The sequence below is a fragment of the Apodemus sylvaticus genome, chromosome 17 (genome assembly GCF_947179515.1).
Source record: "Apodemus sylvaticus chromosome 17, mApoSyl1.1, whole genome shotgun sequence".
In the NCBI taxonomy this organism is placed as follows: Eukaryota; Metazoa; Chordata; class Mammalia; order Rodentia; family Muridae; genus Apodemus; species Apodemus sylvaticus.
In genome coordinates this window covers 46634691-46661118 of record NC_067488.1, presented here as the reverse complement: position 1 = coordinate 46661118, position 26428 = coordinate 46634691, and the positions used below count along the sequence as shown (strand labels likewise).

The following is a 26428-nucleotide window of genomic DNA, read 5'->3' as shown; positions in this document are numbered from 1 at the left end:
AAGTCAGAAACCCCTGAGCTTCCTGTCAGCTCAGGCTTAGGGTAGATCTTGAAATTATTTTTAAATGGGTGGTATTGGTGTTTCTAGAAATGAAATAAAATTCATTCCTGTGAAAAAATATAAGCACATAGCACCTGGGAGCATTTTGTGAAGTTGGCTGGTGTTTGTCAAAAAAGTCTGGAGATGTGTGTTTATCCATCGATCTGTGCGAGTGTGCGTGCTCGCGTGCGTGGTTTGAGATGAAAAATGAAAGGCCAGAGCCCCTTGGATGGTACTCTGGGGTGGGGGTGGGGGCTCACACAGCTCTGACCCTGTGCAGAGCTGATCCTGGAGACCAATCTGGAAGCCAGCCCCTTGCAAGGCCAAATTCTGACTAGAGCTCTTGACATTTTGGAAAAGAGCAGCTTTCTTGGAAAGGACAAATCATGCTGAGTTGGGTTAGGCAGGGTGTGACTTCAAGCCCCTCCAGAGTATGCAGCACCAATGACTTACTCATTGTGAGTTCAGCCACGCCAGAGACTCATTATGAGCCCGAGACACTGGAGGGGGAGGGGCTGCTTGTCTGGGGCGCCACCAAACACTGCCCCCAAGACCTTGTATCCTCAACTGTGGTTCTAGAGTTAGATCAGACCTGCTACATCTTCCTTACCTCTCTGCTTCTCCAGTCACCACAGGGGGGTGGGGATTGCCTGAGGCCCAGAGTCTCCAGTGAATTATCATCTTGCTGAGTCTGACTTCTCCTAAGACTTACTCCCCGCCACCCTTCTGGAGTGGTGTTCATGGTCAGAGTTCTTTCCAGTAGTTGCTGGATCAGTTAAGGGAGACTGTTGGGACTGTCACTTGTGTTTTAGAAACTGTTGCACAGATGACCAGAAAATGGAGGGGCTCTGGTGACAGTGATCCTCTGTGGTCCCAGAGGTCTGGACCTGTGCTTGCACAGGTAGTCACACTGATGTCTGGGTAGTGAGGTATGGCAGATGGTATGGCTGTGTGAGTGTGCAAGGCAGCTCTCGGGCTTGCTGGCCAGCCAGTCTAGACAGTTGTCAGCTCTGGGTTCAGTGAGCGTCTCGAAGGCTAGGATGGAGAGTGCTGGAGGAAGACTGGACACTGACCTGCCGTAGACCCCCCCGCCCCCCAATACTTACAGAGAACAAGAGGGAGAGAGGGTGGGAGATAGATATTTTATCGGACTCAACTCCTGGAATTCTGACATTTAGGAAAGGAAGATTAGACCCTTCTCCCTTGAGGTCAGATCAGGTCAGGCATTATCCTATACCCACCTGTGTTGGGCAGCGAGGGCCTTGGTGACCAGAGTACCACCTAGCCCTGCGGGTGTAGAAGAATGAGGTTATTTGGGGAAGTGGCTCTATAATTCAGTTTAAAAAGTAAATTTTTTAGGGGCTGGAGATTTGGCTCTGGTAATTTGCCTGGTGTGTAAGGCTTTGGGTTAGAAATTTCAGCACCACTGCCAAATAAAGCTAATATATATTAAATTTAACTGTCAGTAGAGAAAATATGTTGCTGAAGACTTGGTGGGTTTGAGATACAGTGGCCTTCAAAAACCATCTAGTTAGTTATTTACTTATTTATAGAACCTTATTTACAGGACCTTGCCATGGAGCCGCCCTGAGCCTCAGATTCAGATCTGCCTGCCTCTGCCTTCTGAAGGGTGGGTGGAAAAGGCCTAAGTCTGAGCCACAGGCCCAGGCCTCGTTTCCAGCCCTGGGTTGCACTGCTCAGCAGTGTGACGTGGACTCGGAGACAGGCCTTCTGCATTTTCCCAGAGACAGTGCCATATAATTAAAGTTTTTCAGTATGCTTATTTTTCTGAGTTGGTTTTCAGCAAACCATGCTCATATGCTTGAGGGGAGGAAAAACCCTCTCTCAGCAGAACCAAGGGAAAGGAAGGAACTCACTATTTGCAGGGCTCCTAGTTGCCCTCGGGCCTGGGTGGGCAGCTACTAGCCAACTGGGGGGAAGCTGTCTGCGGGAGCACACACCACTGGTCTACACAGCTCCAGGGGGAGACAGCAACCCTGGAGTGCTCTGTCACCCTATCAAACCTGCGGGGGAGGGGACGAGCAGGCGGGGGTGGGGGGTAAAGGGAGGGACTGGCTGCCTCGATCTGGTTGGGGAATCTCTTCCTGGAATAACTTGCTTCCCTGCAGCTCCTGAATGGCTGAGTGAAAGCTCATTACACGCAGGTGAGGCTCCCGTGTGATCTCACTGTGCAAATATTGAACCAATTAAACTTCAAGCCAGAGGCCTGTATAAATGACTTATCTGTGGCCCCAGCCCCACCTGCTACCTGTCTGGCCTTAGCTCTGGGCCAAGACTGCCTAACCTGTTGTTGAAGGCCCCACCCCCATCTCCTTCTTTTCCCTGCCCCTTCTCCCCCTTTCCCCTCTTCTGTACTTTCCTTATCTCCCTTCCTCCCGTCCTTTGTCCTGGAGACTTTAGTACCAAGGCCCTAGGAGCTGGGACCCCAGACAACACACTCAAGTGTTCTGAAAAGCTCAGGTCCTTCCCACAGCATTGGCCTGGGACCCTGGATTGTAAAGAGGGTCAGAGGAAACAGATCTGCACCTTGAAAATGAGCAGAGTAGCAGAAGTTCTAGGGCAGGACTGAGCTGGGCCATGGTGGGGCGGACAGGGGTGATTTACGCCACAGCATTAGGAGCAGGCTTCGGGGTGAGCACCATGCCTCGGCCTTGAAAGACTCAGGAAATGGGAGGGGGCATACAGCTGGTCTGGGGGATGGTGAGGAAAGACAGTCTGGGGAGCCGATGCTGGTAGTGAAGGCACTGTGGAGATTGTCAAAGGGCTTGGGTGGTGGGCCTGTGTGGGCAGTTTGTCCTCAGGGTGGAGCGCTGTATTGTTGAGAGTGGCTCATGTCACTTTCCGCCCAGACTGACTCATTCATTCATTCAGAAATGGTTTGCATGGAGGAGACTCTGTCTTGTAGTTCTTGTGACATGTGCTCCATAGGGTCCCTTGACACTCTGCAAACATCTACATAGAGCCCTGGGGCTGGCCACTTGTCATCTGGGAGGCTGTAACTGTAGGACTCCAGGGAGTTGGGGTGGGGGTCGGAAGGTAAAATCTGGCAGCTTTTATCTTGTTCTCCTAGTTTTAATCCCTGCCCTGCCTGCCTGGATCCCCCTTAACTCCCATGCCTTCCTAAACTCGGGAGAATGGATCCCCCGAGTCCTCTACCCTGCCTATACTGGGAACTGGATCCCCTGAGTCTCCTACTTTGTCCACAGTGGGAGGTGATTCTAGAGTCTCCTACTTTGTCTGCCCTGGGAGCTGAGTCCCTTCTGAGTCCCCTACTCTGACTGCACTGGTCCAGGACTTTCCAACTGCTGACTTCCCATATGTGGCCGCCCACCCCCTCAGCAAAGTATGTAGAGTGAACTCTAAAATACAGAGCTGATGATGTCATTTCCCCTCCCTCACTGTCCCTAGAATAAAGTCCACATTCCTAAATGGCTGATAAGATCCGCTTAGGCAGGCGTTGGTGATGCCTACAGCCCCTTGTAAATTCACCCCGCATTTGCTGCATATGATGGAGTCTACGCATGAAATTCTCATGCCTCAGTTTTTTTCTTTTAATTGGCAAAATAAAACTTGCTTGTATTTACCATGTACATTATTTAAAAATATGTGCTGGCATCCTCTGCTGGGCACGGGGCATTGTGAAAATGACCCCAGGCCACATGCGGGTTTTAGAAAGAAGGCAGCCAGGCAGCTTTGGGCTGAATTCCTCTGGGCCTTTCTCTGTTTTCCTTATCTGATGAGCATTGGCTTGGGCCTGGGTTGGAAAACTGCTAACACAAACAGGTCCTAGCTTCTTCTGTAAGCAAACAACATTCCTGAGGGGTGTGTGTGTGTGTGTGGCTCCTGGTGCTCTAGAAGCTTCTATCTCCACCCCGCACAACCTGAGGTCAGTGGCTGCCTTACAGAGGCTACTGAGAAGCTGGCCTTGAGGCAGAGGGGCCCTTTGTAGACCCTCCCTGTACATAGCCATTGTCCCAGGTGTCTGCCAGGCTCCTGTGTACCTTGAGCTTAACAGCAGCCCCAGTAGCCTTCTTGCAAGTGTGAAAGCTGAGGCCGGTTTGGTGACACACAGGTGGTCAGTGCCAGGCTAGGCTCAGGTCCAGCTCTTCTGGCACAGCCCTTGTGCACAGTTTGTGCGCACATCCTGTCAGCGTTTCCCAGATCAGCTTGGAGCAGTCTTTTCCCCCACAGGATCTTCCTGAGTGCCAAACCTAATCGGATGAGCTTAGGCAGGCTTCCTTCTGCCTGCTTCAGAATAGAGAGCAGGGAGGCTGAGGCGGTGTACACTTCCTCTGAGGGGAGCAGAACCTGCAGAGTCCTGGGGACCCTCCCTAGGGAGGAGAGGGGTCCTTCGGAGCAGGACAAAGTGGGAATGTGAAACATTAAGTCCCGTGGGAGCATGGACTGTAGCTCCTTCAACAGCTGCCTCCTCCCCTCCCATTCTGAAGCCAAGTGTCACTGGCTCACAGGTCACAAGAGTCGTGAGCAGACGACAGGAATTCAAGCCCTGGTCTTTTGGGCCCCAAGTGTACCCACTCTGTGTGTTTGCACTGTAAGCATTTATCTTGATGGCCCCATCGATTCCAAGTTCTCAGACGTGGCTCTAAGCAGATGACCAAGATTGATGGCTGCAGCCCTTTTCTGGCAGGTGAAGACTTAGCCCGTCCCAGATCCTTATGGCACCCAAAGGTGCGGCACAAGCTCTGTGTGTTGGCATCCTTCCCTGGATATTGGTCTGCTGGGTCCAACTTTGTCTTGGTGTGTTGGTGTGCCAGAAAGTTCTAGAAAACAGTTTAGTTCCATGTAAAGCCTTTTGGGGATGATTAAGTCCCCCCGCACCCATTTTTCCTTTGTAGATCAGGGCCTCGATTGACTATGCATTCGTTCCCTTTGTGTTTTGAGTGTAACCGTCATTCTGACGTAGTTTTCCTGGAGATAAGCTAGCCATTCCCCTCACCCCTTGACTCAGTATATCTCCCTTCTCTCTTCTGTACTCTGACCTTTGGCAAAGCATAGGTGATTTCCTAGCCAGTTCTGTTTTGTTTGTTCGTTCGTTCGTTCATTCATTCATTCATTCATTCATTCCTTCACTCATTCACTCAAAACTTTAGCTGAGTGCCTGCCCTGGGCCATGCATTGTGCTAAACATTAGAACTGAGAAGACTGAGACCCTCCTTATTCCTGCCTTCAAATGAAACTGTAAGTCATTATAGTTTGACTGGTTGGTCAGTGTGGCTGGTGGAAATGAACCCAGGACACAGAGGGAAGGGCCATCAAACAGGCCATCTTCTTGCTGTATGAGATCTGAGGGTTTCCTGATGCAGAGGACGCAGTCTCCAGGCATCCTGATCAGATTGGGCTGTGTACGTGGAGTTGGTTTGTAGCTTTGGGGAGGGCAGTGGAGAGGAGAAAGGCGGGGCAGCTTTCCCAAGCTGAGACCAGTAGGCTTCTTCTGAGTAGGGTGTGGAGTTATCTAATCTGCTTGACCCTACCCAGTAGTGTCCATAAAACTGGGGAGCATGCAATATCAGTGTGAGCTGGGAGTCTGAAGCTGGGCAGGAGGCTAAGTGTGGGTCCACAGGACACCGGGGATGGGGGCTTGCTCATCCACTGGGGACGAGCTCACGGTGACTGACTTGGGTGGCCAGATGGGCAGAGGCCCAGAGAAGCTCCTGGGACACGGGTGGAGGGCGGAGGTGGGTGCTCCTCCAGGTGGAGCAGCTCATTGGAAGGTGCTTGGATGGATTGGAATGTGGAGAAGGGAAGTTCTCATCTGGGATCTGAGTACCCACGGAGGAAGCGAAGCCGTGGGCTCCCCGCGACTATCCTGATTGACACACAGCTTTACTAACTAAATAGTATTTGCTGTGGAGTTCTGCAGATAGGATGAGCTGGCGCTGATCTGGAACAGCTCCTGCCCTTCCTGTCGCCACCCGTCTTCTGTTGCTTACCTGGACTGTCTGTTGCTGCTGAACTTTGTTTATGGGTCACTGAGCGGCTATGTTGGAAGTTCTGTACACTGCCTGTTGTGTGTTTTAAAATTTTAAATATCCTAATTTTTTTAAAAAAGATTTGTTTATTATATGTAAGTACACTGTAGCTGTCTTCAGACACCCTAGAAGAGGGCACTGGATCCCATTATGGATGGTTGTGAGCCACCATGTGGTTGCTGGGAATTGAACTGAGAACCTCTGGAAGAGCAGTCAGTGCTCTTAACTGCTGAGCCATCTCTCCAAGCCCCCTAAATATCCTAATTTTAAAATTAGGATATTTAGACTATTTACTTATTTGCAGGGATTGAATCTGAGGCTTTGAGCACAGGACAAACCCCTGGCATATTCATCCCCTGGTCCCAGGAAAGGAATCCTTTAAGTGCAGTCTGTTGAGAAGGACAATCCTATCTTGGTGACAGTGCCATCCATACTCTGCATTGCATCCTAGAATCATATTAGCCCCAGATTTTACTTTTTATGGACTCAGGGTCTTGCTGTGTAACCTTGAACCTGGGCTGGCTTCAGACCCCTGAGCCTCTAGGATTATCGGCATATGCTATCACATGCCTATAATATGCCTAGGATTATAGGCATATGCTATCACATATGCCATAAGTGACCCTCCATGCAGAGACCTGCGAAGTGTTTTATTTTGTGTTTGTTTTTGAGAAGTATCTCTATGTAGCCCTGGCTGGCCTGGAACTTGCTATGTAGATCAGGTTATCTTTCAGTTCGTAAAGATTGCCTGCCTGGGATTAAAGGCGTGCTTCACCATGTGTGCCTCCCTCCCTGCCCCCCTCCCCCCAGAGATTGAACACAGCATCTCTAGCATGCGAGGCAAGTGCATTCTGAGCTCTGTGCCAGCCAGCCTCCAGTGTCACAAAGCAGACGGGTCACACACCTCAGAGCCAGGGAGGACCTACGGCTGTGGACCTACAGTTGAGGTGCAGCTAGCCTTTGACTCTTCCATCTTCACTGACTTCTGGGGGCGTTTTTGGTTGTTACACCGAGGACAGGATGTTATTAGCATCTGGTTGGCAGAGGTCAGGGGTGCTCCTAAGCATTTTGACAATGCACAGGTCAACTCTGCCAAGCATGGTTTAGCTCTAGAAAATACTGGAAAAATACTGTCCTAACCAAGCACACCATTTGTGTTTCTGAATCGCTGCTGCATTAGCCCCGCCCCCAGCCTTAGCCGCCCCTTCCCCTTTTGCATCCGAAGTGAGTGCTCTTTCTGCCCAGCTTCAAGGGCTTCAGAGCCTTGGCGCTTGCCTCTGAGCTCCTGCTCCCACGGAGTCCTTGTTTCTGCTGCTTCTGCCTGCACTGAGCCTGTTGGTTGTAGACACGGCTTTCCCCTCAGTGAGTGTTCCACGGGGTGTGTGCTCTAAGGAGCATGTGTGAAATGAAACAACCCTCGCAGAGGGAAAGCAGCAGGCAGTGGGGTCAGGGCCGAGGCATGGCCAGCACTGCCCTCTTCAGCCATCAAATCTGGCTAGTGCTGCATTTGGGTTTCGGGGACACTGACCAAAATGAAAGGAAGCTGCTTTTGTGTGTGTGTGTGTGTGTGTGTGTGTGTGTGTGTAGTCTGCCCTGTATCTCTCTGCACTGTAAAACCCAGGAGTTAGCCGGGCAGTGGTGGCGCACACCTTTAATCCCAGCACTTGGGAGGCAGAAGCAGAGGCAGAGGCAGAGGCAGGTGGATTTCTGAGTTCGAGGCCAACCTGGTCTACAGAGTGAGTTCCAGGACATCCAGGGCTATACAGAGACACACTGTCTCGAAAAACCAAAAAAAAAAAAACAAAACAAAAAAAACCCAAAAAACCCAAAAAAACAAAAACAAAAAAACCCCGGGAGCCTTTGCACCTTCGAGGTGACTTTGTATGTGTAGATCTTCAAATCTTTATTTGTTTGTGGCTTTGAAGGTTGTTGCAGTTACTTTTATAGAACCGATGCCATTAGTGGTGGGATTCCGGCTTGATAATTTCATTGGCCTCAAACCTAATAGATGGGAAGAGAGGGAGACTGCCATCTCCCAGTAAAGACATCTGATCGTGAACCTGCTGAAGGGACCGTGATCCAGCACGCCCCCATCGTCTCGCCTCTGAGCATTTGGGGACCATGGCATCAGCATCTGGGCCTTTCTGGGGGACATCGATGTGATGTCCATAACTGTAACACAGAACCCGAGTTGAGGGTTAGGACTGGAACCTCAGCCTTCGCCATTGGTGACTGCTGGCCCGGCTACACTTAGCACATTAGCTCCGGCAGTTTCCGTTGTCAACCAGAATCCCTGTGCACGCTAGGGCAGGGCGCCAGGCCCACAGCTTGGAGGAGACATGCTCATGTCTGCCTCACCAGGGGCTTCTCCATTTGTTTCCTTCTCAGAGTCCTGTGACTTTGGGGGACAGTGGAAGTAACAGCTCGGAGGCCCCGCAGGCCTAAGTTAACCTGGATGTCGAGGCTTGTTGGAGCCTCGTGTCTCTCCAGTAACATGAGTGTGATGACATGTTCCTTATGAAGTGGTGCCAGGCTGGGGTGGAAGTCGAGTACCAGAGGCAGGCATGGAGAGCAGAGGCTTTAGTGAGCGTGACAGTGTGAGGGGTGCCAGCCTGGGAAATCCTCCTGGTTGTCTAGGAATGGAAAAGCTCACGGCAGCTCCAGCAGAGTACGGGGCCAGCAGTTTGCTTTCTGAATAAACACTCAGATAAGTAAGAGAAGGAGGAAGGGGTGGGGGAGACAACCTAGAGGATGCTTGGGGTGGGCCAGAAGATGAGAGTAAGGGGATTGCATTCTGGGTTGAAAGAAGAGGTTTTTAGTCAACCTCTTTGCTTTCAGTTTCATCATTTCCTGAGAGTCCTAATTTAGCTTCTGGTGTGTCCTGCTCGATTATGGCCTAAAAAGGCAACAGCTTGGGTTTCTGGAGTTGGATGGGTACCCGCAGGAAGCCGTTGGGGAAGGGCAGCCCAACCCAACCAGTCTTCAGTGGGCCAGAGCGGCTGTGTCCCTTAACTCCTCAAGTGCTGCTTGCCAGTCATGGGAGCGTCTCTGTGAGTGCCAGGGCAGGCAGCGTTGGCACAGTCACGATCTAGCACATACATACTCCTGTCCTAACGGCAGCAGCCCTCTTAGAAGATGATTAGATTGCACAGACATGTTCCCACATGTCTCCATTGCACTGAGCCTCACTGCAAGGAGGCCTACCGGTAACGAGGGAAACTAAACCCCTCAAAGTGTACTGGAAAACTGTTTGGGGCTAGCCCAGTGGTAGGCTGCTTGTCTAGCACGCACAGAGCCCTGGTTCAGTTCAGTTTCTAGTGTTGAAAATAACAAAAGCTAAAAGCCAAACTGAATCCAAACCACCCCACTCCCAACCCCAAGTATGTCACTTCAAGCCAAGCCAGCCGGCTTTGGAATACTATGCAGTCACTGAATGGGCCACAACGAAGTGTTCTGGGTCTAAGGCTTAGCCTCTTAGCTCCTGTGACCTAACAGGGTTGGTTTGTCATTTGTAAATGAATCTTTGGGATAACCACAAAATCCTGGTCATAGTAAGTTAGGGAGGTATAAAATGTGGACCTCTTTTCTCTGCCTACAACAGACACTTGTTTTCTGTGAATCAGAATTAAAAAGGACCTGTAAAAAGAGAGAAAATGGCTTTAAAATATTTTATATGTAGCAGTGTTTTGCCTTTATGTATATATGCACAAATGTGTGCACCGAGGGCATAGGGTCCCCTGGATCTGGAGTTACATAGATAGTTGTGAACCACGATATGCATTCTGGGAAGCAAAACTGGAGCTTCTGCAAGAGCATCAAAGTGTGCTTAACTAGGCCGTCTTTCCAGCCCCCAGAAAACTGATTTTTTCTTTTTCTTTTTTCTTTTTTTTTTTGAAACACTATCTGTAGACCAGGCTGGCCTTGAACTCACAGAGATCTGCTGCCTCTGCCTCCCAAGTTAAAGGCATGTACCACTACTTCCTGCCTTATTAAAAATATTTAAGAATATGCATATACACTCTGACCCCTGTGTTCCCAGGTTATATTGAGTTGTGACAGTTACGGCCCAGTTCTAGGACTGAAGCCACAGAGGCAAGGCAGATCTGGCTTGGAACCCTACTGGATGATGGAGCTGGGGATTGACCCTCTCTAAGCCAGTTCTCTCTCTAAACTGGAGGTAATAAAAGCTGCTTTCCAGGGTGACTGACTAGTGGTGAGGTGTTCAGCACTTAACTGTCCTACCTCCTAGTATAGGGACCTTGTGCAGGGGACCCTCAGGCGTCTTGACTGGATGGATGGGTTTCACTATGTAACCCAGTGTAGCCTTTTGATTCACAGTCCTCCTGCCTTAGCCTTTCAAGGGCTTAGATTGTAAGCTTGTAGTGAAGCGGTCACCTAGCCACACACTTAGGGGTTTTGAGAAGCACAATGGCGGTGATGTCTTATCCTTTATGAGTTTGAGTCCTGAAGAAATTAAGAACCAGCAGCTGATGTAACCTGGGTTCTGTGAGCAGAGCAGGGGTGTGGTGGGGAGGCTGTTAGTTTGTGGTCAGGTGCCTTTTGGGAGGTCGAGGACCACTGTGGGGCAGGCAGGCAGGCAGAAGGTTTGTCCAGTGGTCTACGCTAAACCTTGACAACTCCACAGAAGAGACTAGGCCAAGGCACTTCACAGCTCCAGGTTCTAACTTGCTCCCAGCTGACACTGGACCCTGCCCTCTCTCCAGCAGTCATTGTAAGCAAATAGTGCCTGGTGCAGGTTCCTGTAGCTTCCTGATGCTGCAGGTTAGATAAGCAAGCGGCTGCCTGGGCCCCCTGAACTTCCTTCCCTCTTGGGAGGAGGGAGTTTGGGAGCACCAGGTTTCCAGGAAAATAGTCCCTGGTGGAGTGAGCAGGAAGCCCCTGAGCTTAGGTCTGAAAACCATTTAACAGGCCAGAGAAGGAGGCCTGGTCAGCCAAAGCCTCTTTGGCATCCAAGTCCCTCTTGGAATCAGGAAACTTGAAAGCTGAGCAACTCTGGGTTCTCAACTGGGAACTTTTTTGTGGTTTTCCAAAATAGGGTGGCCAGATTTGATCTCACGGAGCAGAGCTTGCTTGTGTTCTTTGGGAGCCCTAGAGAAGCTTCTGGTTGCTGCCTATGGTGACTTTGGGCTGAGTGCTTTATAGCAGGTTTCAGATCCTTGTTTTGGTTCACCCAAAGCAACAGCCCCGAGGGATCCAGCCTCCACCTCGGAATTCAGTCATTACCTTGCTGAACATGGGGGTGCTATAGACCAGGGCCTTGAGCCTCTCTGCACAAGCTGCTGGTTCCCAGAGACCTGTGCTTACTTACAGACGGGTGTTATCATGCGTGCCTGTCCGGGTGTTATCATGCGTGCCTGTCCGTTTGCGATCCTGTAAGAAGTATCAGCTTCTAACTGGTATTCTGTAGCGAGCTTTGAGAAGAACAAGTCATGGGTGCTCGCCTTCCCTCCGTGGTATACCCGGGAGCTGGCTTCTGTTTTTATATCCGTCATTGTGCATTTGTAATGAGTTGCCATTTTGGCTATTAAAATGCTGTGTTTTGGGCAGTGTTCAGTGGTGTGGTCGCCTTACCAGTGAGCTGTGGCTGAGTCTTTGTTGAGACTCTTACACTCATCCCTTCTGGGTAGTTTTGTTTATAGAATTGCTGATGTGCTCACCATGGGAAGATGTACTTATTTATTAATTTCTAACCAAAGCTCACTTTCTCCCAGATGTGTAGGGTAAGAAAATCGTGGCAATTGCTCCATGTGGTTGTGGGCTTTGACCGTGACGTGGCTCATGTTCTGTCCTTTTCTCTCTTAGGTCCTGGCCGCACGTCACCATGGCTCAGCAGGCTGCAGACAAGTACCTCTATGTGGATAAAAACTTCATCAATAACCCGCTGGCCCAGGCCGACTGGGCTGCCAAGAAGTTGGTATGGGTGCCTTCCAGCAAGAATGGCTTTGAACCAGCCAGCCTCAAGGAGGAGGTGGGCGAAGAGGCCGTCGTGGAGCTGGTGGAGAGCGGGAAGAAGGTGACGGTGAACAAGGACGACATCCAGAAGATGAACCCGCCCAAGTTCTCCAAGGTGGAGGACATGGCCGAGCTCACGTGCCTCAACGAGGCTTCGGTGCTGCACAACCTCAAGGAGCGCTACTACTCAGGGCTCATCTATGTGAGTGGCCGGGTTGGGGCGGAGTCTCCTCACCCCTAGGTGCCAGCGCTCCAGCCCTCTGGGTGGACAGAGGGCTTTGAGGATGGCCGGTGACATGCTCACAGCCGTGGCATCCTAGTGGGACGCTCTGGCTTGACCCTCTATTCCCCGAATGCAGGAAGAACATGCTGCCACCTCCTAGCCTCTGACCTCGGCTTTGTGGAGCCATGTGGATTCAGTACATTCCTTCTAAATGGAGAGCTGATGTCTGCTGCTCCCTATGCTTCCCTACCGCCCAGTCAGACCCCGTAGCCACCAGTTTGGGTCAGGCCCATTTTGGTGCCTCTGCTGTTTTCCTTCTAGAACCCTGGTGGTGGTAAAGCCTCCTTCCTAAGGCTGCGTGTACAACAGCTGAGCTGTCTGGAGTAGAATGGTGACATAATGTCAACACGTTTGTTAGTGCAGGTTCCATGTCAGGTCCTACAAAGACGTGTCATTAGCAGTGTGTGCAAAGGCCCCAAGCACACCAAAGACCAGTGTGCCTTCTTTTTCTTTGTCTTTTTCTTTTCCTTTTTTTTGTTTTTTTTTGTTTTTTTTTTTTGTTTTTTTGTTTTTTGGTTTTTGGATTTTTTTTTTTCCGAGACAGGGTTTCTCTGTGTAGCCCTGGCTGTCCTGGAACTCACTCTGTAGACCAGGCTGGCCTTGAACTCAGAAATCCGCCTGCCTCTGCCTCCCAGAGTGCTGGGATTACAGGTGTGCGCCACCACCACCTGGCTAGCGGGTCCTTCTTTTGTTGGGACTTTTGTTTTCAGATGGACACATTTGTCACCACACGGGAGGTGTTGACAGCATTTCCCAGCCCCTCACTGTAGGCAGCGTGAGCTTTACTGGCCCTGAGGTCTCAAGGTTCTTTCCAGCGTCCACCCCAGATTTACCTTTTTTTTTTCCTTAAAGTCTTTGAAACATTGTTTTATGACTGATTGATCATTTAAATGCTCAAGTGCTGCATCCACCGCCCTCTTGGGCTTAGATATTTCTCCATCACAAAATCCATGCCTGAATCTGCCGTAGACAATTTTTAGGTGCCTTATTTGTTGGTCCTGGGATCATTTTGTCTCTCAGCCCTGGCACTCCAGTTATACTTTCCGGTGCATTTGGCAGGGCCATACTTGCCACAGGGGGCTCGGAATGGGGCGGGCCTTAGAGCCACAGCAGGGCTTCAACCGTGCATCTTCTATGACACTCCAGTTATCTTGCTTCTGCCTGAGTCAAAGGTTGTTCTTTTTAGCTTAGGTGTTTAGGAAGAAATAATGTGGTGGTCGTTAAAATAGCTCTTTGACGATGCTGCTGCAGCCACCTTGGTCTCGCTCTTGAGGCAGAGGAGCACAGTTCAGAGGTCGAGGGAGTGAGGCACCCCAGGGGTTCTATAGCCCTCCTGTGTGACAGTCTGTGCACCAGGCTTGTTGTTGATCTTGGGGAGGAGCAGGCTCGTGTGTTGAGGGGTGCTGAGAGCTCCCATAGGACCAGCTGTTGAATCCTCTGAGATGCCAGGGTGATTTCACATTTCCAGTGTGCTTCCTGCCCGCTGGTGGCTGCTATCACACGTGCCAAAGCCCTCAACCCAGAAGTCCCAGGTAGGCCAGACCATGACAGGAGCTAACATTTATCCACCGAATCGTACCTCCAGCCCTAGCCCTGGGCTTCTGGTGGGAGTGTGTGTAAAACAGATCTAAAACTCCTGCCTCTCAGAAGCATCACCATAAAATTCAAATAGAGGGCCTGCGGAAAAAATGAAAAAAGAAAGCCTTGTGTCTGCCTAGATAACAGGGGATCCATATTCCCCTTGTCTGGGAGTGGGGCGCAGGCTTTGTTGCTGATGTCACACCCATCTGCTGTGCTGCTCTGCCCCTTCCTGACTATGTCACACAGTGCCTCAGAGCCTCACCTTCACTATAGAGCTTCCAGGTAGCTCCTGGCTTGCACCGGATCTGGACTCTGGCCGCCACTAAGTGAAGTTTCCTCTACTTGGTCTCTTACTTGGTGTCTCCATTTCACTGAGCACCTGTTGGGAAACAGGCTGGCCACCTGTATTTGCCTCTAGCGAGCTGCTCTCATGGGACATATTAGCTGTCAAAGGGAATTCAGTGTTAAGCAGTACCCCATGTGAGTGACAGTGCAGGCCTCATTCTGTAGGTGGGTGTGGTGTACAGAAGCCAAGGCCCCACCCCCACCCCACCCCACCCCCACCCCTCTGGTGGCAGGTGTTGGCTCTGGGTTTGGTTCCTTTGTCTGGCAGGTCCCTCTGCCTCAGTTCTTCCCCCAAGTAGCATCACTAGGGAGTTGCTAGTAGAAATGCCAGCAGATGCAGAACTGTGAGGCGATCCAAGCTTTTGTGGCTGGCTGGGCAGGGCTGCGGCCTCCCTCACAGCCTATATATGTGCATCAAGGTTCCACACTGGGACTCCAGGAACATTCGTGCTGCACTTGCCCAGCTTTGTGGGCGGCACGGCCACTTCTGTAGCACAGCTGCTCTGTCTTTTCCTTTGGGGGGAGGTGAGGCTCGGGACAGGGGGCGATTGGGCACAAAGAGCCTCTGTGGCCTGTGACTGCAGCAGCGTCCTGGTGTGGCCGAGTGGGAGCAGCGCCGCTTGCTCAGTGTCTGTCTCTGATCCGTTAGTGTGTTCCTTCCTCCCACCTGAGCTGTGCACCTCCTTGTCGGTGGGCTCAGCTGGCTAGTGTTCCTGGCTTCGGGGGTCAGCCCGGACAGTCCTCTCGAGCTGTCTGCAGCGCCTGTCCAGCTGTCCCAAAGACCCTCTGTCCCCTTCTGTTTCTGCCAGCTGTTTCAAAAACATCTGGCTCCATGGCGTGCCCTGACGAGGGACCATGCCTCCTTGGCTTTTTTATTGGGCTGGAGTTCCTACAGTGTGGGTTTTCTCCAAGGCTGAGCACGAGGTCCAAGTGTGTGGAGATCCTGGCACGACCTCATTATTCTCTGGACCTGTGTCTTGTCCCCACCTGGTGCCATCTGACATTCACACGGGATGCCACAAGATGACCTTGCTCCTGCCTTTTTGTAGCACCCAAACCTTGTCACATTGGGCCTTTTTGCTTTGACCTTCCTGGTCTCTTGAGAATTGAAGGGTGAACACACAGCTGAAGCCCCCTCTCTCATTCCCATAACTCCCTAGGAAGAAAGAAGACTGCGGCTCCACCTGCAGTCAGGGCCTCTTGTTAGCATCCAGGTTCCCTGCTCTCCCCCGTGGAAAGCGCTGAGAGGTGACTGGGTGGCGACTCCTGGGCACTGCCCTCAGCCTAGCTTTTTTTCCTTGGCAGTTCCAAGGAGAAAGTTTTGGTCAGTGCTGGGGAAGAGCCCTGTCTTCATGCCTGGCTTTTATGCAAACCCATGGATTTAACCTTGCAGTTTGCCACAGTGTGCACGGGGAGGCTGAAGGGCTGGCCGCACATCATGGTCAGCTCCCCAGACTGGCTGCCCCTGGATCAGGGGATAAACTGTACAGTGAAGATGCAGGAAGAGTGGGATGAGGAAAGAAAAGCAAAGAAGTTTGGAATGGGCCTCCAGACCAAGGAGGTTGGCCTTGGTCTCCTTGAGGCCTGAATTTGTTCTCAGTGAGGCTTTATGATTTGTGCCTCTGATTGATCTTAGCACAGGCAGGGATCTCGCTCCCTGCCTTCCCTCTGCCTTGGGATTCACTTTCCCCAGAAGATCGTGCTGGGAATGCTACTGCTGCTTGAAAACAGCTGTGTCCCCTAAACTGAGCATCCCTGGGTGCCCCTGGTAGGGACAGTTCCCATAGTGCTTAGGAGGCTGCCATCTGTGTGTGTGTGTGGGAGGAGCAGGAAATTTATTAGAATTGATCACAAGGCATTGTGGGCTCTTCCTTAGAAACATGGAGGAAGAGCTGTGTAAGGTGACTGTAGGGAGGAGCCCTGAACAGCAGCTCTCCTGAGCCACAGTGTGCTGTTACCCCTCACCCTGCAGTAAAAGGCCAACTTCAGCCTATGGTCTTTCCACAGGACTGGGAGCTGGAGGCGGGAGGGTAAGGGAGGCCCCTTCCCCAGCACCCTGGGAGCACCCTGAGATCTAAACCTTGGCTATCTGTTCCAGGTGTTTGCTTTTAAAGGTCAAAGCAGACCGGGAAACTTGGGTATGTTGTAGGTGTTTTGCATTGAGGGCATTGACAATTTTAAGTTTCTGCCTATGGAGAAGGCTTTTAGAGGACCCAAAAGTGGCCTTTATGTTTTGAAAACTTTGCATAGGAACAGAGGGTATGAACTGTTTTTAGCTACCAAGGATCTACTTGATTTAGTAGAACGGTGAGCTTTTCCAGTGTTAGAGGGTGTGTGTGTGTGTGTGTCCCACGCGCATGCATGGGAATAACTTATGTTTCTTTGTAGTTTCCCAGGGCACAGTTGACTCCTTTATCTCTCTGCATTTCTCACAATGAGACACATCTTATTGTCCTAGCATCTGAGGTTTTTGTTTTGTCTTTTGTTCTTCGAGACAGGGTTTCCCCCTTGTAGCCCTGCCTGTCCTAGAACTTGCTTTGTAGAACCAAACTGGCCTCAACTTAGAGATTCTCCTGCCTCTGCCTGCCAAGTGTTGGAATTAGAGGTGTGCGCTCCCACGACTGGCTGGAATCTGAGTTGTAATTGGACTTCTGTCTGCTTTGCTACGGACTGTGTCTGATGCTCACTTATCAACATACAAAGCTGGTGGCCACCCATGTTGACAGAGTGCTATCCCTGTCTTCCCTCCCACGCCCACCCCCCAAAAAATGCTTCATCAGGAGCAGAGACACCAGGGGTTACTTTTACCCTAGGCTGAGATGTGGCCTTGGAAACAGTTGGACACTCAGCCATGAATTTAAATGCTGTCTCAGACTTGCTAAAACCTTCCTTTCTGTTGCTTTCTTTAGACCTATTCAGGCCTGTTCTGTGTGGTCATTAATCCTTATAAGAACCTGCCTATCTACTCAGAGGAGATCGTGGACATGTACAAGGGCAAGAAGAGGCACGAGATGCCACCCCACATCTACGCCATCACAGACACTGCCTACAGGAGCATGATGCAAGGTGAGTACTTTGGGGCCGTGAGGTCCTTGCCTGGCCCCTGCAGGGCCTCCATTTTTACCTGTGGTGCCAGTCACTTCCAGGAGCTGATTCCCATGACTCTCCTGTCTGGTGATGGGCGGGTCCTCATCCAAGAGCTGGGGCCAGTGGCTATGTAATGGACATGTTTATGGGCACGTTAGAAACTACACTTTGTTTTCCTACTTTTCCATCCTTCTAAGAGTTGCCCACATCAGTTTTCAGGATTGTTCTAGGTCCTATAGGTTTCTAGTTCTCTCCGTGTTCTCCTTCTGCATTTTGTGTGTATGTGTGTGATGTGAGGGGTGCTTTCCCATTTCAGAGAACAGATGTGAGGTCGCCCCTGGTAGCTGCACCCCTCCATGTTCTGTCCTGTCACCGAGGAGAGCTTCAGGAGGATGTTTCTTCACCAGTCCCCTCTCCTCTGGGCCACACCTCTAGGCCACTTCCTGGCTAGACTGACTGACAGGTCACTCATGATCTTTGTAGTCTGTGTTCCTACCTTCTCTCACCTCTGCCTTCCCTTCAGTCATCTCTCTGCTCCCCTGGGCTCCCCCTCCCTGGTCTCTTGACTTTCTCCATGGTTCTCTGTTCTGCCTATGGGTGATTCTCTTAGGCTTACCCTCCGCCCGGCCTTTCCTTTAGTGACGTGGTCTCTGCTGTCAGTGCATATGTAATCCCACGTCAGACCGGCGCCCAGCAGCCTGGCTGTCTTACTTCCATAGTGGCTTCTTGCGTTCTTTGTTCTTTGAGCTCTATAGTCCCTCTGGGCAGTGGTGGCCGCGCCCCTTGTATTAGCTCTGCCCTGGTTCAGTGGTTTAAAGTGGCCGTGTACACCCTCCCCTGCCCACTGTCTACATAGAAGGTGTCTCGGTCACTAATCAGGCAGCACGCACAAGGTTGGCCTAGCCTTTGGCTTATGTTCACATCCATCAGAATTCCTGTGGAAGCCAGCCCTTTGCCTGTTTAAAAGTGCTAATGAGAACAGTCTGGTGGGAGAACCTTCTGTGAGATTCCAGAGGAGTCTGAGGCTCTGAGAGTCTCTAGAGGTTAGGAGTCACTTTCCCTCGGCTCTCCTCTGGCTCCATGTGGAAGTGCGTTTGGGGTCTTCCTGAGTAGGGGTGTTCTCGTTCTCCACGGGATGGACGCTGCGCTCTTCTGGTACCGTGGGAGAGTGGTGGAGAGCGGCTCCCGAGCCAGTCACGGGCTGGACTTGCACTCTCATCACAAAACCTGTAGGACTCTTTCTCAAGAGAGCTACCAATTTCCTACCTTCATGAGAAGACAGTTTGGGGAAGGATTCCTGAAAGTCACATAGATTGGAAATGGTTAAGAGAAAGAGATTAAAAAAAAAAAAGTGTCTCTTTCCTTCCCAGCCTGGTGAGGGAAGGAGCTAGCAGCACGCACAAGGTTGGCCTAGTCAACGAGGGCGAGAGCAGGCGGAGGAAACTGTTGACCATGTGGGACCCTGGGAGCCCTGAGCAGTGGCGGGGGCTGCAAGTCTTCCTGTGGCCTGAGAAGCGCCCACCTTGCTTTCTGTTTTGCTTTGGGCTGGAACTCTTTACCCCCCACCCCCATGTGGACCTACTAAGCAAGTTCTAGGCTATTGAACAGTTCTTTGTACATAGTGGGCCCACAAAGTCTTTAGCAGTAGGTGTCTTGTTCTTGGGATGAGAAGCAAGCTAGTCACATAGCCTGCCTGTGTCATGGTGGGTCACTGGTAGGGTGTTTCCAAAAGGGACCCTGGCTTCTCGCTCTAAGCCAGGCATTGTAGGTGGAACGTTGGTCGTCAGGCTATCGGAGCTTCTTACTCAGTCTGTTTTGGGGTGAAACCTTAGGGCTTGCTGCCCCTTCAATGGGGGATGGGGGCAGGTTTGCTTTGACTTTTGTATCAGGAGGTACAGCCAGATGGTTCCTCTTCTGCCCTCCCCCCCAAGAACTAGACAAAAATTTCCTTCCTGAGTTGGCTGTGGCTTATGACATACTAGAATTCATTTTACCAAATAGGGTGGTTGGTGGCTTTGTCTGGGGACATTTATGAGGCAGATTTGTTGAGCCCTCCCAGGCCCTTGTCCCTAAAGCCTTCCGTGCTGTGCAGTGCTGTGCAGTCTCTGTCACTGCCTTGTAGTTCCTTGGGTTCCATCCTGCTTTGGAAGCTACTTTACCTATTTCTATTTGTCAGACATGACACTTAGGATACTGTCTGATGTGTGGTCATTATCCTGGCCTCTTTCATTCTCCTTAGTTGTGACCACAAAAAAAAAAAAATCCCCAGCTACTTCATTAGATGTTCCCTGATGGACAAAATTGTCCCCAGTTGAAAATCTCTAGACTAAGCTCTATTGGCCGTCAGTCAGCAGCTGTCTGAACCCTTGTACTGTCAAGGATTTGAGACACAATGTCAAAGAAAGCTGGGATTGATTAGTATAGTCTGCCATGGGCACAGGATGGGGCATTGAAGAGTACCATGTCTGGCTTAGGCCACACAAACAGGAGATAAGAAATGCTGGGATATGGAACCTGGAGGCGCGGTAGTCCAGACGGATAGAGGAGACGTTTGCCAACGTGTCTGGGGCTATCGTTGCACAGCAGGGCAAGCTGCTGCTGCCTGGTGCCAGGGCAGTGGCAGCAGGTGTCAGGTGTCTTGGGGTTCAGGGAAGTTGTGGCTGCGGGGGCTGGTATGGCAGAGAAGGGCACGGTGGAGGTGGTAGAGCCCACGGGAAACTCGGCCGCTCTGTGTTAATAAGTGGTTCTGCTGTGGCCCAGACGTGCCTGCACAGTTTGGTTTGTTGTCTTAATCTCCAGCCTTGGGCTTAATTAGAGTTGTGTTTGCATGCGCACCACTCTGGCTCTGGCTCTCCATTCCTTTCAGTTTTGCCGTCTTGGCTCTTAAGAGGCATTTCAGCCTTAGGAACCAGGTGAGAGCTTGTGTTGTTGCTGCTCCGGGCATGTAGGGTGCAGGCGCATCCCAGGGCAGGCCCAGGGGCTGTGTGTGTGGAAATCAGGCAGCAGCAACCCCCCCCCCCAACCCCCCAACCCCGTGTGTGGACTGGGGGAGGGGAGCCTTTGGCTTTCTCTGGGGCCCTTGTTGGTAAGAGTAAGGGAGTGTCGGTCTGATCAGTGATAGAATTTGGCTTGGGCTCCGTTATTCTCCCCTTGCAGGTAGAAAAGAGGCTGTGCTTCTTGTTAGCTCTGAGCCAGCTCTGCCTTGCTCTGGAGGATGCTGGCGTGTCAGTGAGCTCACAGGGTTTGTAGGGGAGGCAGCAGAGTTGGCCTGCAGTGCAGGCCTGCCCTTGTACCTTGCTAGCTTTCTCTCCATCCTGTCTTTGCTTCTCTGGAAGCTGCCCTGGAAGTGGTTGGTCACTGAAGGACCACTTTCCTCTGGGTGGTTGACTGACCTTGCTGGGTAAGCAGTGACAGCGAACTTGGCCTGTACCCTTCCCTTCTAAGCATGGGCCCCTGGCTCATAGGTGAAGGGCTGGGCTTAGGTGTGACAGCTGATGTGACATCTGTTGGAACTGGGGTTGGGAGTGGGGGGTATCTCTTGATTTTCTGAACAAGGAGGTTGTACCCACCATTGCCCTTTTTTCTGGCTGGTCCCTGAAGGAATTCTTTGTACTCTAGCAGTTAGGTGGGGGCGTGGGCACTTAAGAAAGACCTCCCTTCACCTTGGTATCTGCTCGGTTGCTTCCAGGTCTTTTTGAGGAAAAGCCCCGGGCTCATCAGAGGCCGGGAGAGTATGGGAGAGTATTTTAGGTTCTGAGTGGCAACCTTGGAGCTGGAGTAGTGGGAAGCCACAGATGTGATGACTCCACTTAAGCAGGAATGTGCTGGCCAGGAGGGCTGAGCCCTGCCAGCCTTCTCACAAAGGCCCCACTGTCTGCTGGGAAGTATGGAGCCAGCCCTGTGCCTGGTCCTGTGCCTCAGGAGGCAGTGTAGCTTTACTGAGAGGGCCATGCTCTGTGTCTGTGTAACACAGGGCTAGCCTCATGCCTCCTGTGTATTGTACACTGCAGACCATCTACCCATGCAGACCATTGGTCTGCTGAGAGGATTGCTGACTGGTATCCAGAAGTACCAGATGACAGTATGGGGACCCTCTTGACAGTGACACAGAGGTGGTGTGCCCTGGAACTTTGTGGTGGTGGTGGTGGGGTAGGCATAGGGTTTAGAAAACCAGTAAGCACTTTGTAGGCTACAGTCAAGGGTCTGCTGGGCCTCTTAGTCTCAGCTGTAGGGAGAAGCCTTGTGAACAAGAGGGGCTGTCTCTGGGAAGAAGATGGAGTTTGGCTTGGATAAATCGGGACCCTTGCTCTCTCTCCAGCTAATTGTCCCAGCTATAGAGTCTTCATGTTTTTCTCTTCCTCTCATCTCAACCCAGCGTGGCTAGGCTAGAATCTCAGGCGTGGTTGTAGGGCAGTGCAGGCCTGTTTGCCAGGTACTGGAGGAAGGGGCGGCAGAGGACTGACTGAATATACAGCGGCTATGGACTTTCCCAAAGCCCAGTCCTGACACTGCCCTCTAGCCTGATCACTGGCAAATGAGCAAGAGCACCCCAGGGCTTCTCAGTCTCTGCCACTGAACTGACTTCACAGTGTTTTGGAGGGCCGCCAACCCCCCGCCGGGAGGCCTTTGTGGTCTTCTAGGAGAGCACCATTTGCTCCAGGGTCTGCCTTCCCCGTTGCTGGTGAGCCAGTGGAGGCACTGAGCTGGCTCTCAAGCTTCTCACCAGCTTCTCCCACCCGCTCTGGAGCTAGGAGCCTGCCATGGCCGCTCCGGGGTGGCAGGTCTGCTCCGGAGTGAGCTGCTGTGTAGTCTCCCCAGTTCTCTTGGCCTCACACCTAGGCTCTGCTCTCTAAGGAGGAGCGGTGACACATAGGTTCTTTTTGTTGGCTTCTTTTCTTTTCTTGTGCTGGAGATTGAGCCCAGTAGATCACTTTCAAATTGAGTAATCTGCTGACCCATATCCCTAGCTCAGTGGATTCTTTATCACAACTCAGCTTTATGGTTTTTACCAAAACTCAACCACCCCCTCCCTCCCCGCCCCCCCCCCCCCCACCTCACGCTTTGACCTGGGCCAGCAAAGCTGCATTGAGAGTGACTGCGACGCTGACCTCATGATCCTGCGAGTCAGTGCACCCTTATCCCCGCAGCAGACGTAACTATAAGAAATCCATCTGTAAGGGCTGGAGAGATGGCCCATTGCTTAAGAGCATTGGCTGCCAGAGGGCCAGGGTTTGAGCCCCCTGCATCTGCATGGTGGCTCACAAAGGTCTAACTCCAGTTCTAGGGGGTCCAATGCCCTTTTTGGCTTTGGAAGGCACTAGGCATGTAGACATACATCTAGGCAAAACCTGTCTTTTAAAAATCCACTGTAAAATCCAGTAGGAAGACCATGTTTGCTTGCTGTCAGCTTTGCTGTACCAGTGTGTGTCCTGCCCTGCCCAGTTCTGGCAGAGACTGTGGTGGGGCTATGATATATACTGGGGCCAGGTAGGGCTGTGTTCAGAGTGGAGAACTGCTTTCCTTTCCCCATTGACTTTCAGGAGTAAAGCTGTCAGATGGGCAAAAATAATTCTCTGAAGTCAAAGTGGGCAGCGGCAACCTGTACACACAACATTCCCGTATAAAGTACCTCAGGACCTGGGCTACTGGCTTGGGGTTGACTCCCAAGGACTTAAGATGTTTTTAGCGTTCAGATAGTAGAGGTTGGGTCTGTTCGTAGTCTTGTCTGTCCACCTTCAGCTGGTCCAGAAATACAGTAGGAGGTCCAAACTGAAAGGTGAGTGTGTGCACTGTGCTCCTGTGGCCTGCTCTTCTTGGCGGCCTCCAGCAGACCTCTTAGGAGCCTGGCAAAGTTGCTGGAGGCCTCAACATTTTCAAGGCAGTGTCCCTAGCCCCATGCCTCTGACTGAGACTTCTGAGCATATTGGGTGGGGGTGGGGCCTCAGAGTTGTTCTTTGGACATCTGCTATCCCTGAGCCTTGTCTGGCTGTGTCCTGTGTTGCTTCTGTCCTATTCTCCTTCTGCTCCTTGGCTCCTTAACCCTCTGTCTGGGACCCAGCAAGGCCACCCCTTTCTACCTTGCCTTTGCTTTTCCCCAGGGAGATGTTGGGAATGCGCAAGGCAGGGCCGATCGTGCTCCTGAAGGCATTTGCCCTGGATGGCAGTGGGCACTCATGCCGTTTTGGATTTCCAGGCCTGCTGGAGTTGCCTATGCCAGGTGGGCAGCCATCAAGAATGTTTTATCTTGGCCTTGCTGGCAGAGAAGTGGAAATAGTCTGATTGTGGCACCTGAGCTTTGCTGGTGCCTCTGGCCAGGAGAAAGCTTGCTTGGGACTTTGTTCACTTCAGCACGGGAAGGTCATCTCTTCAGCTTTGTTCTAATCATCCAGGCAGGAGGCTGCCAGACTCCTGCCTTCTGCACCTGGGGCCCAGGCTTCTTAGACTAGGTCTTCCTGAGGAGCATGGGTGTGGGTCCAAGTGCTTGGGAGACCCTGGCAAGGGGCTTCTTTTTTTTTTTTTTAAATATTTATTTCATGTATATGAATACACTGTAGCTGTCTTCAGACACACCAGAAGAAGACATTGGGTCCCATTACAGATGGTGGTGAGCCACCATGTGGTTGCTGGGAATTGAACTCAGGACCTCTGGAAGAGCAGTCATGCTCTTAACTGCTAAGTCATCTCTCCAGCTCCCAAGGGGCTTCCTTCTTAAAGGGCTGTCTGTTGGAGACTGACATGAGAACTCTGTTCAGCCTGTCTACAGCCTCTACTAATAAACTAGCAAGTGACATTTCATACCCTCTTCTCTCCTTTGTGACTACTTCCCAAGCCTGTCACCCAAGCTGTGATCAGGCTGTGGAGATGGCACCAGTCACTCACAGGCTCTCTGTCATCATGAGAGTGGCCTTGGCCTCTGCGTAGAGGTTGGACCCTGCTTGATGGTGCTTTCAGCTGGGACAAAGGCCTGAGTTCTCTCAATCAAATCATCAGATCCTCAGGATCTGTGGCCTTATCTCCAGGCCACGCTAAGGCCTTCCCACTTCCAGCTTTGAACTGGAACCTCACATTTTATATGCTTCGCAAAATCCTTTGTGCTGTGACTTCCTGAGACCTACTCAGAGTATGCCGGTGCAAAAGTTGCCTTGCCCGCTCAGCCTTCACACAGCAAGTCACCCTCAGGTCTGATGTGCAATTTTCTCCAGAGCACATTCGCAGGGGGGCTGCTTATCACAGTCCTGACTTGGGTAGGCATGCTTGCCTACCGTGACATATCTGCTTCACAGCTCCAGAGAACCCAGTGGACCTGCAGATGGGGTACCTCAGGGAGGTACTCGCCCATGGCCTATGACAGTTCCTCTGCGGGAGGGGGTACACTCTCTGAGCCCAGCCATGAGTCAGTTCTAGTAGCGGCCTGCGCCCTTCCTCCTGTACTTCCTGTCTGGCTGATGTCACCACTGTGCTAGTCTCAAGCCCTACAGCCTTTTATGGACAAGAATCAGCCATAGCTCCTCTGACAGAGGAAGTGAGCCATGGTGTGTCTGCTCCCCTCCCCCATGGTGTAGGACGCCAAATGCCTGGGATGAAACACCTGCAGATGGTGGCCTCAGGTGGTCTTCTGAGTTGGCTAGAAACCTGTCCACTCTTGGGGCCACATCCGCTGTGATCTCATTCTGTGGACCAGCCTTGGGGTTTCTGGGTTTAAAGTCTAGTCAGGGGCAGCAAGAGCTTGACTGCTGAGTGTTTAGCTTATGGAAGCCTTTTTTGCAGTTCTGGAAGGTTCTGTTAGGAGCTTGGTGATGTAGTGTGGGTGTGGCTAAGGAAAGCATTCTGAGTGGGCCTCAGGCATTTATTTCCACAGGTCTCCAGAACAGACCCTGCTCATTCCCAGAGGCCAAGGGCAGGGCTAATGACTTCCTTTCTAACTGCTCTGGGTAGATAGACCAATAGTAGTCAGATTGCTCTCTGCCAGGTCCGCTGCTCAGGGATTTGCCAAGATTCTGGCTGAGGAAAGGTTGTGGCTGTGGAGAGATCTAGAGACCATGACTGAGACTCACAGTGTTACTTCAGCCACATCCTCTGAGCTCGGGCCATGGGCTGAGATGGGGCCTGGTGGTTCAGAGCCTGTGTGTCTGAGGAAGGTTATGCTGGCGGAAGTTAGCTCCCAGCTCCCAGGGTAGAAGAAAGAAAAAGGGGCATTTCAGATAAACTCTTAGATCGTGTGTGGACTTGGGCTTTAGGAGGCCTGTGAGTGTCCTCAGCCACGGAGATTACAGTGTGAGGCAAGGCTGTTGCCATGAGTGTCGCAGCAGAATGAACTGGTTCAGGCCTACCACTTGCTGGGACTTCATTATCTGTTAGGGATGCCCTGAGCTCAGGAACAAATTTCAAACAAAATGCTGTGAAAAGAGTTACCTGCCTCTCTCTCCTAAGTGGTGAGGGTTTCCTTTGGCTACCCTGGAGGGGTAGTTTCAGACTGAAACTTCCAGAAAGTGTTGTAGGGATTTAGAGGGTGTGTGGGTCACTGAGCAGGAGGCTCCTCCATGCTCAGTGCTGGGGGCCTCTCTCAAGTGGAGGAGGAGGCCTCTCGGCAGGTCATCCTTGTGAGAGCCATGGCTCAGCAGAGTCTGACGAAGCCGGTTAGGGTTCCTCTGAACGTGTGTGTGGGCTGTAATGATGGCAGCAGGGTGGACATGTCAAGGGGGAGAGCTAAGGGTCCTGGGTAGCAGAAGTTTCATGGTGACTCTGGATCCGATCTTTATGCTTTTTGGAGCACATGCAGGCCTCTGTGTATGTGTGTGCTCGTAAGTATATAACATGCTGTGGATCTGTGTACACACAGGTGTCTGTATGTGCTGCTTTGTGCACTGTGTTCCTGTTTGCATGTCTGTGCACACATTCTTGTGCATCAGGGCACACACTCTGTCTGCCTGCATGTCTCTGCGTTTGTGCATGCATGTTCGTGTGGGCTGGCCACCCTGCTTCCTGTTCAGTAGTGAATAATTCTCTGACTCCTCCTCACATAAAGGAATTCCAGTCATCCAGGGACTGGGCCTGGACAGCCCTGGGAAACAGTTCCTTCTGAAAGGAATGGAGAATGTTGCCTTTTATG

At 51.6% G+C, this 26428-nt stretch overlaps 1 protein-coding gene across 2 annotated transcripts in view; it reads left to right on the top strand.

The window, feature by feature from the left end:
- Myh9 (myosin heavy chain 9) overlaps window positions 1-26428 on the top strand; it is a 79776-nt gene that overhangs the window by 17222 nt on the left and 36126 nt on the right. For both annotated transcript variants that reach the window (XM_052160276.1, XM_052160275.1), the window contains 2 exons: window positions 11874-12225; window positions 17142-17298. In XM_052160276.1, the coding sequence (XP_052016236.1) occupies window positions 11893-12225; window positions 17142-17298 (490 nt within the window). In that variant the 5' untranslated portion in view covers window positions 11874-11892. The remainder of the gene's footprint in view (window positions 1-11873; window positions 12226-17141; window positions 17299-26428) is intronic.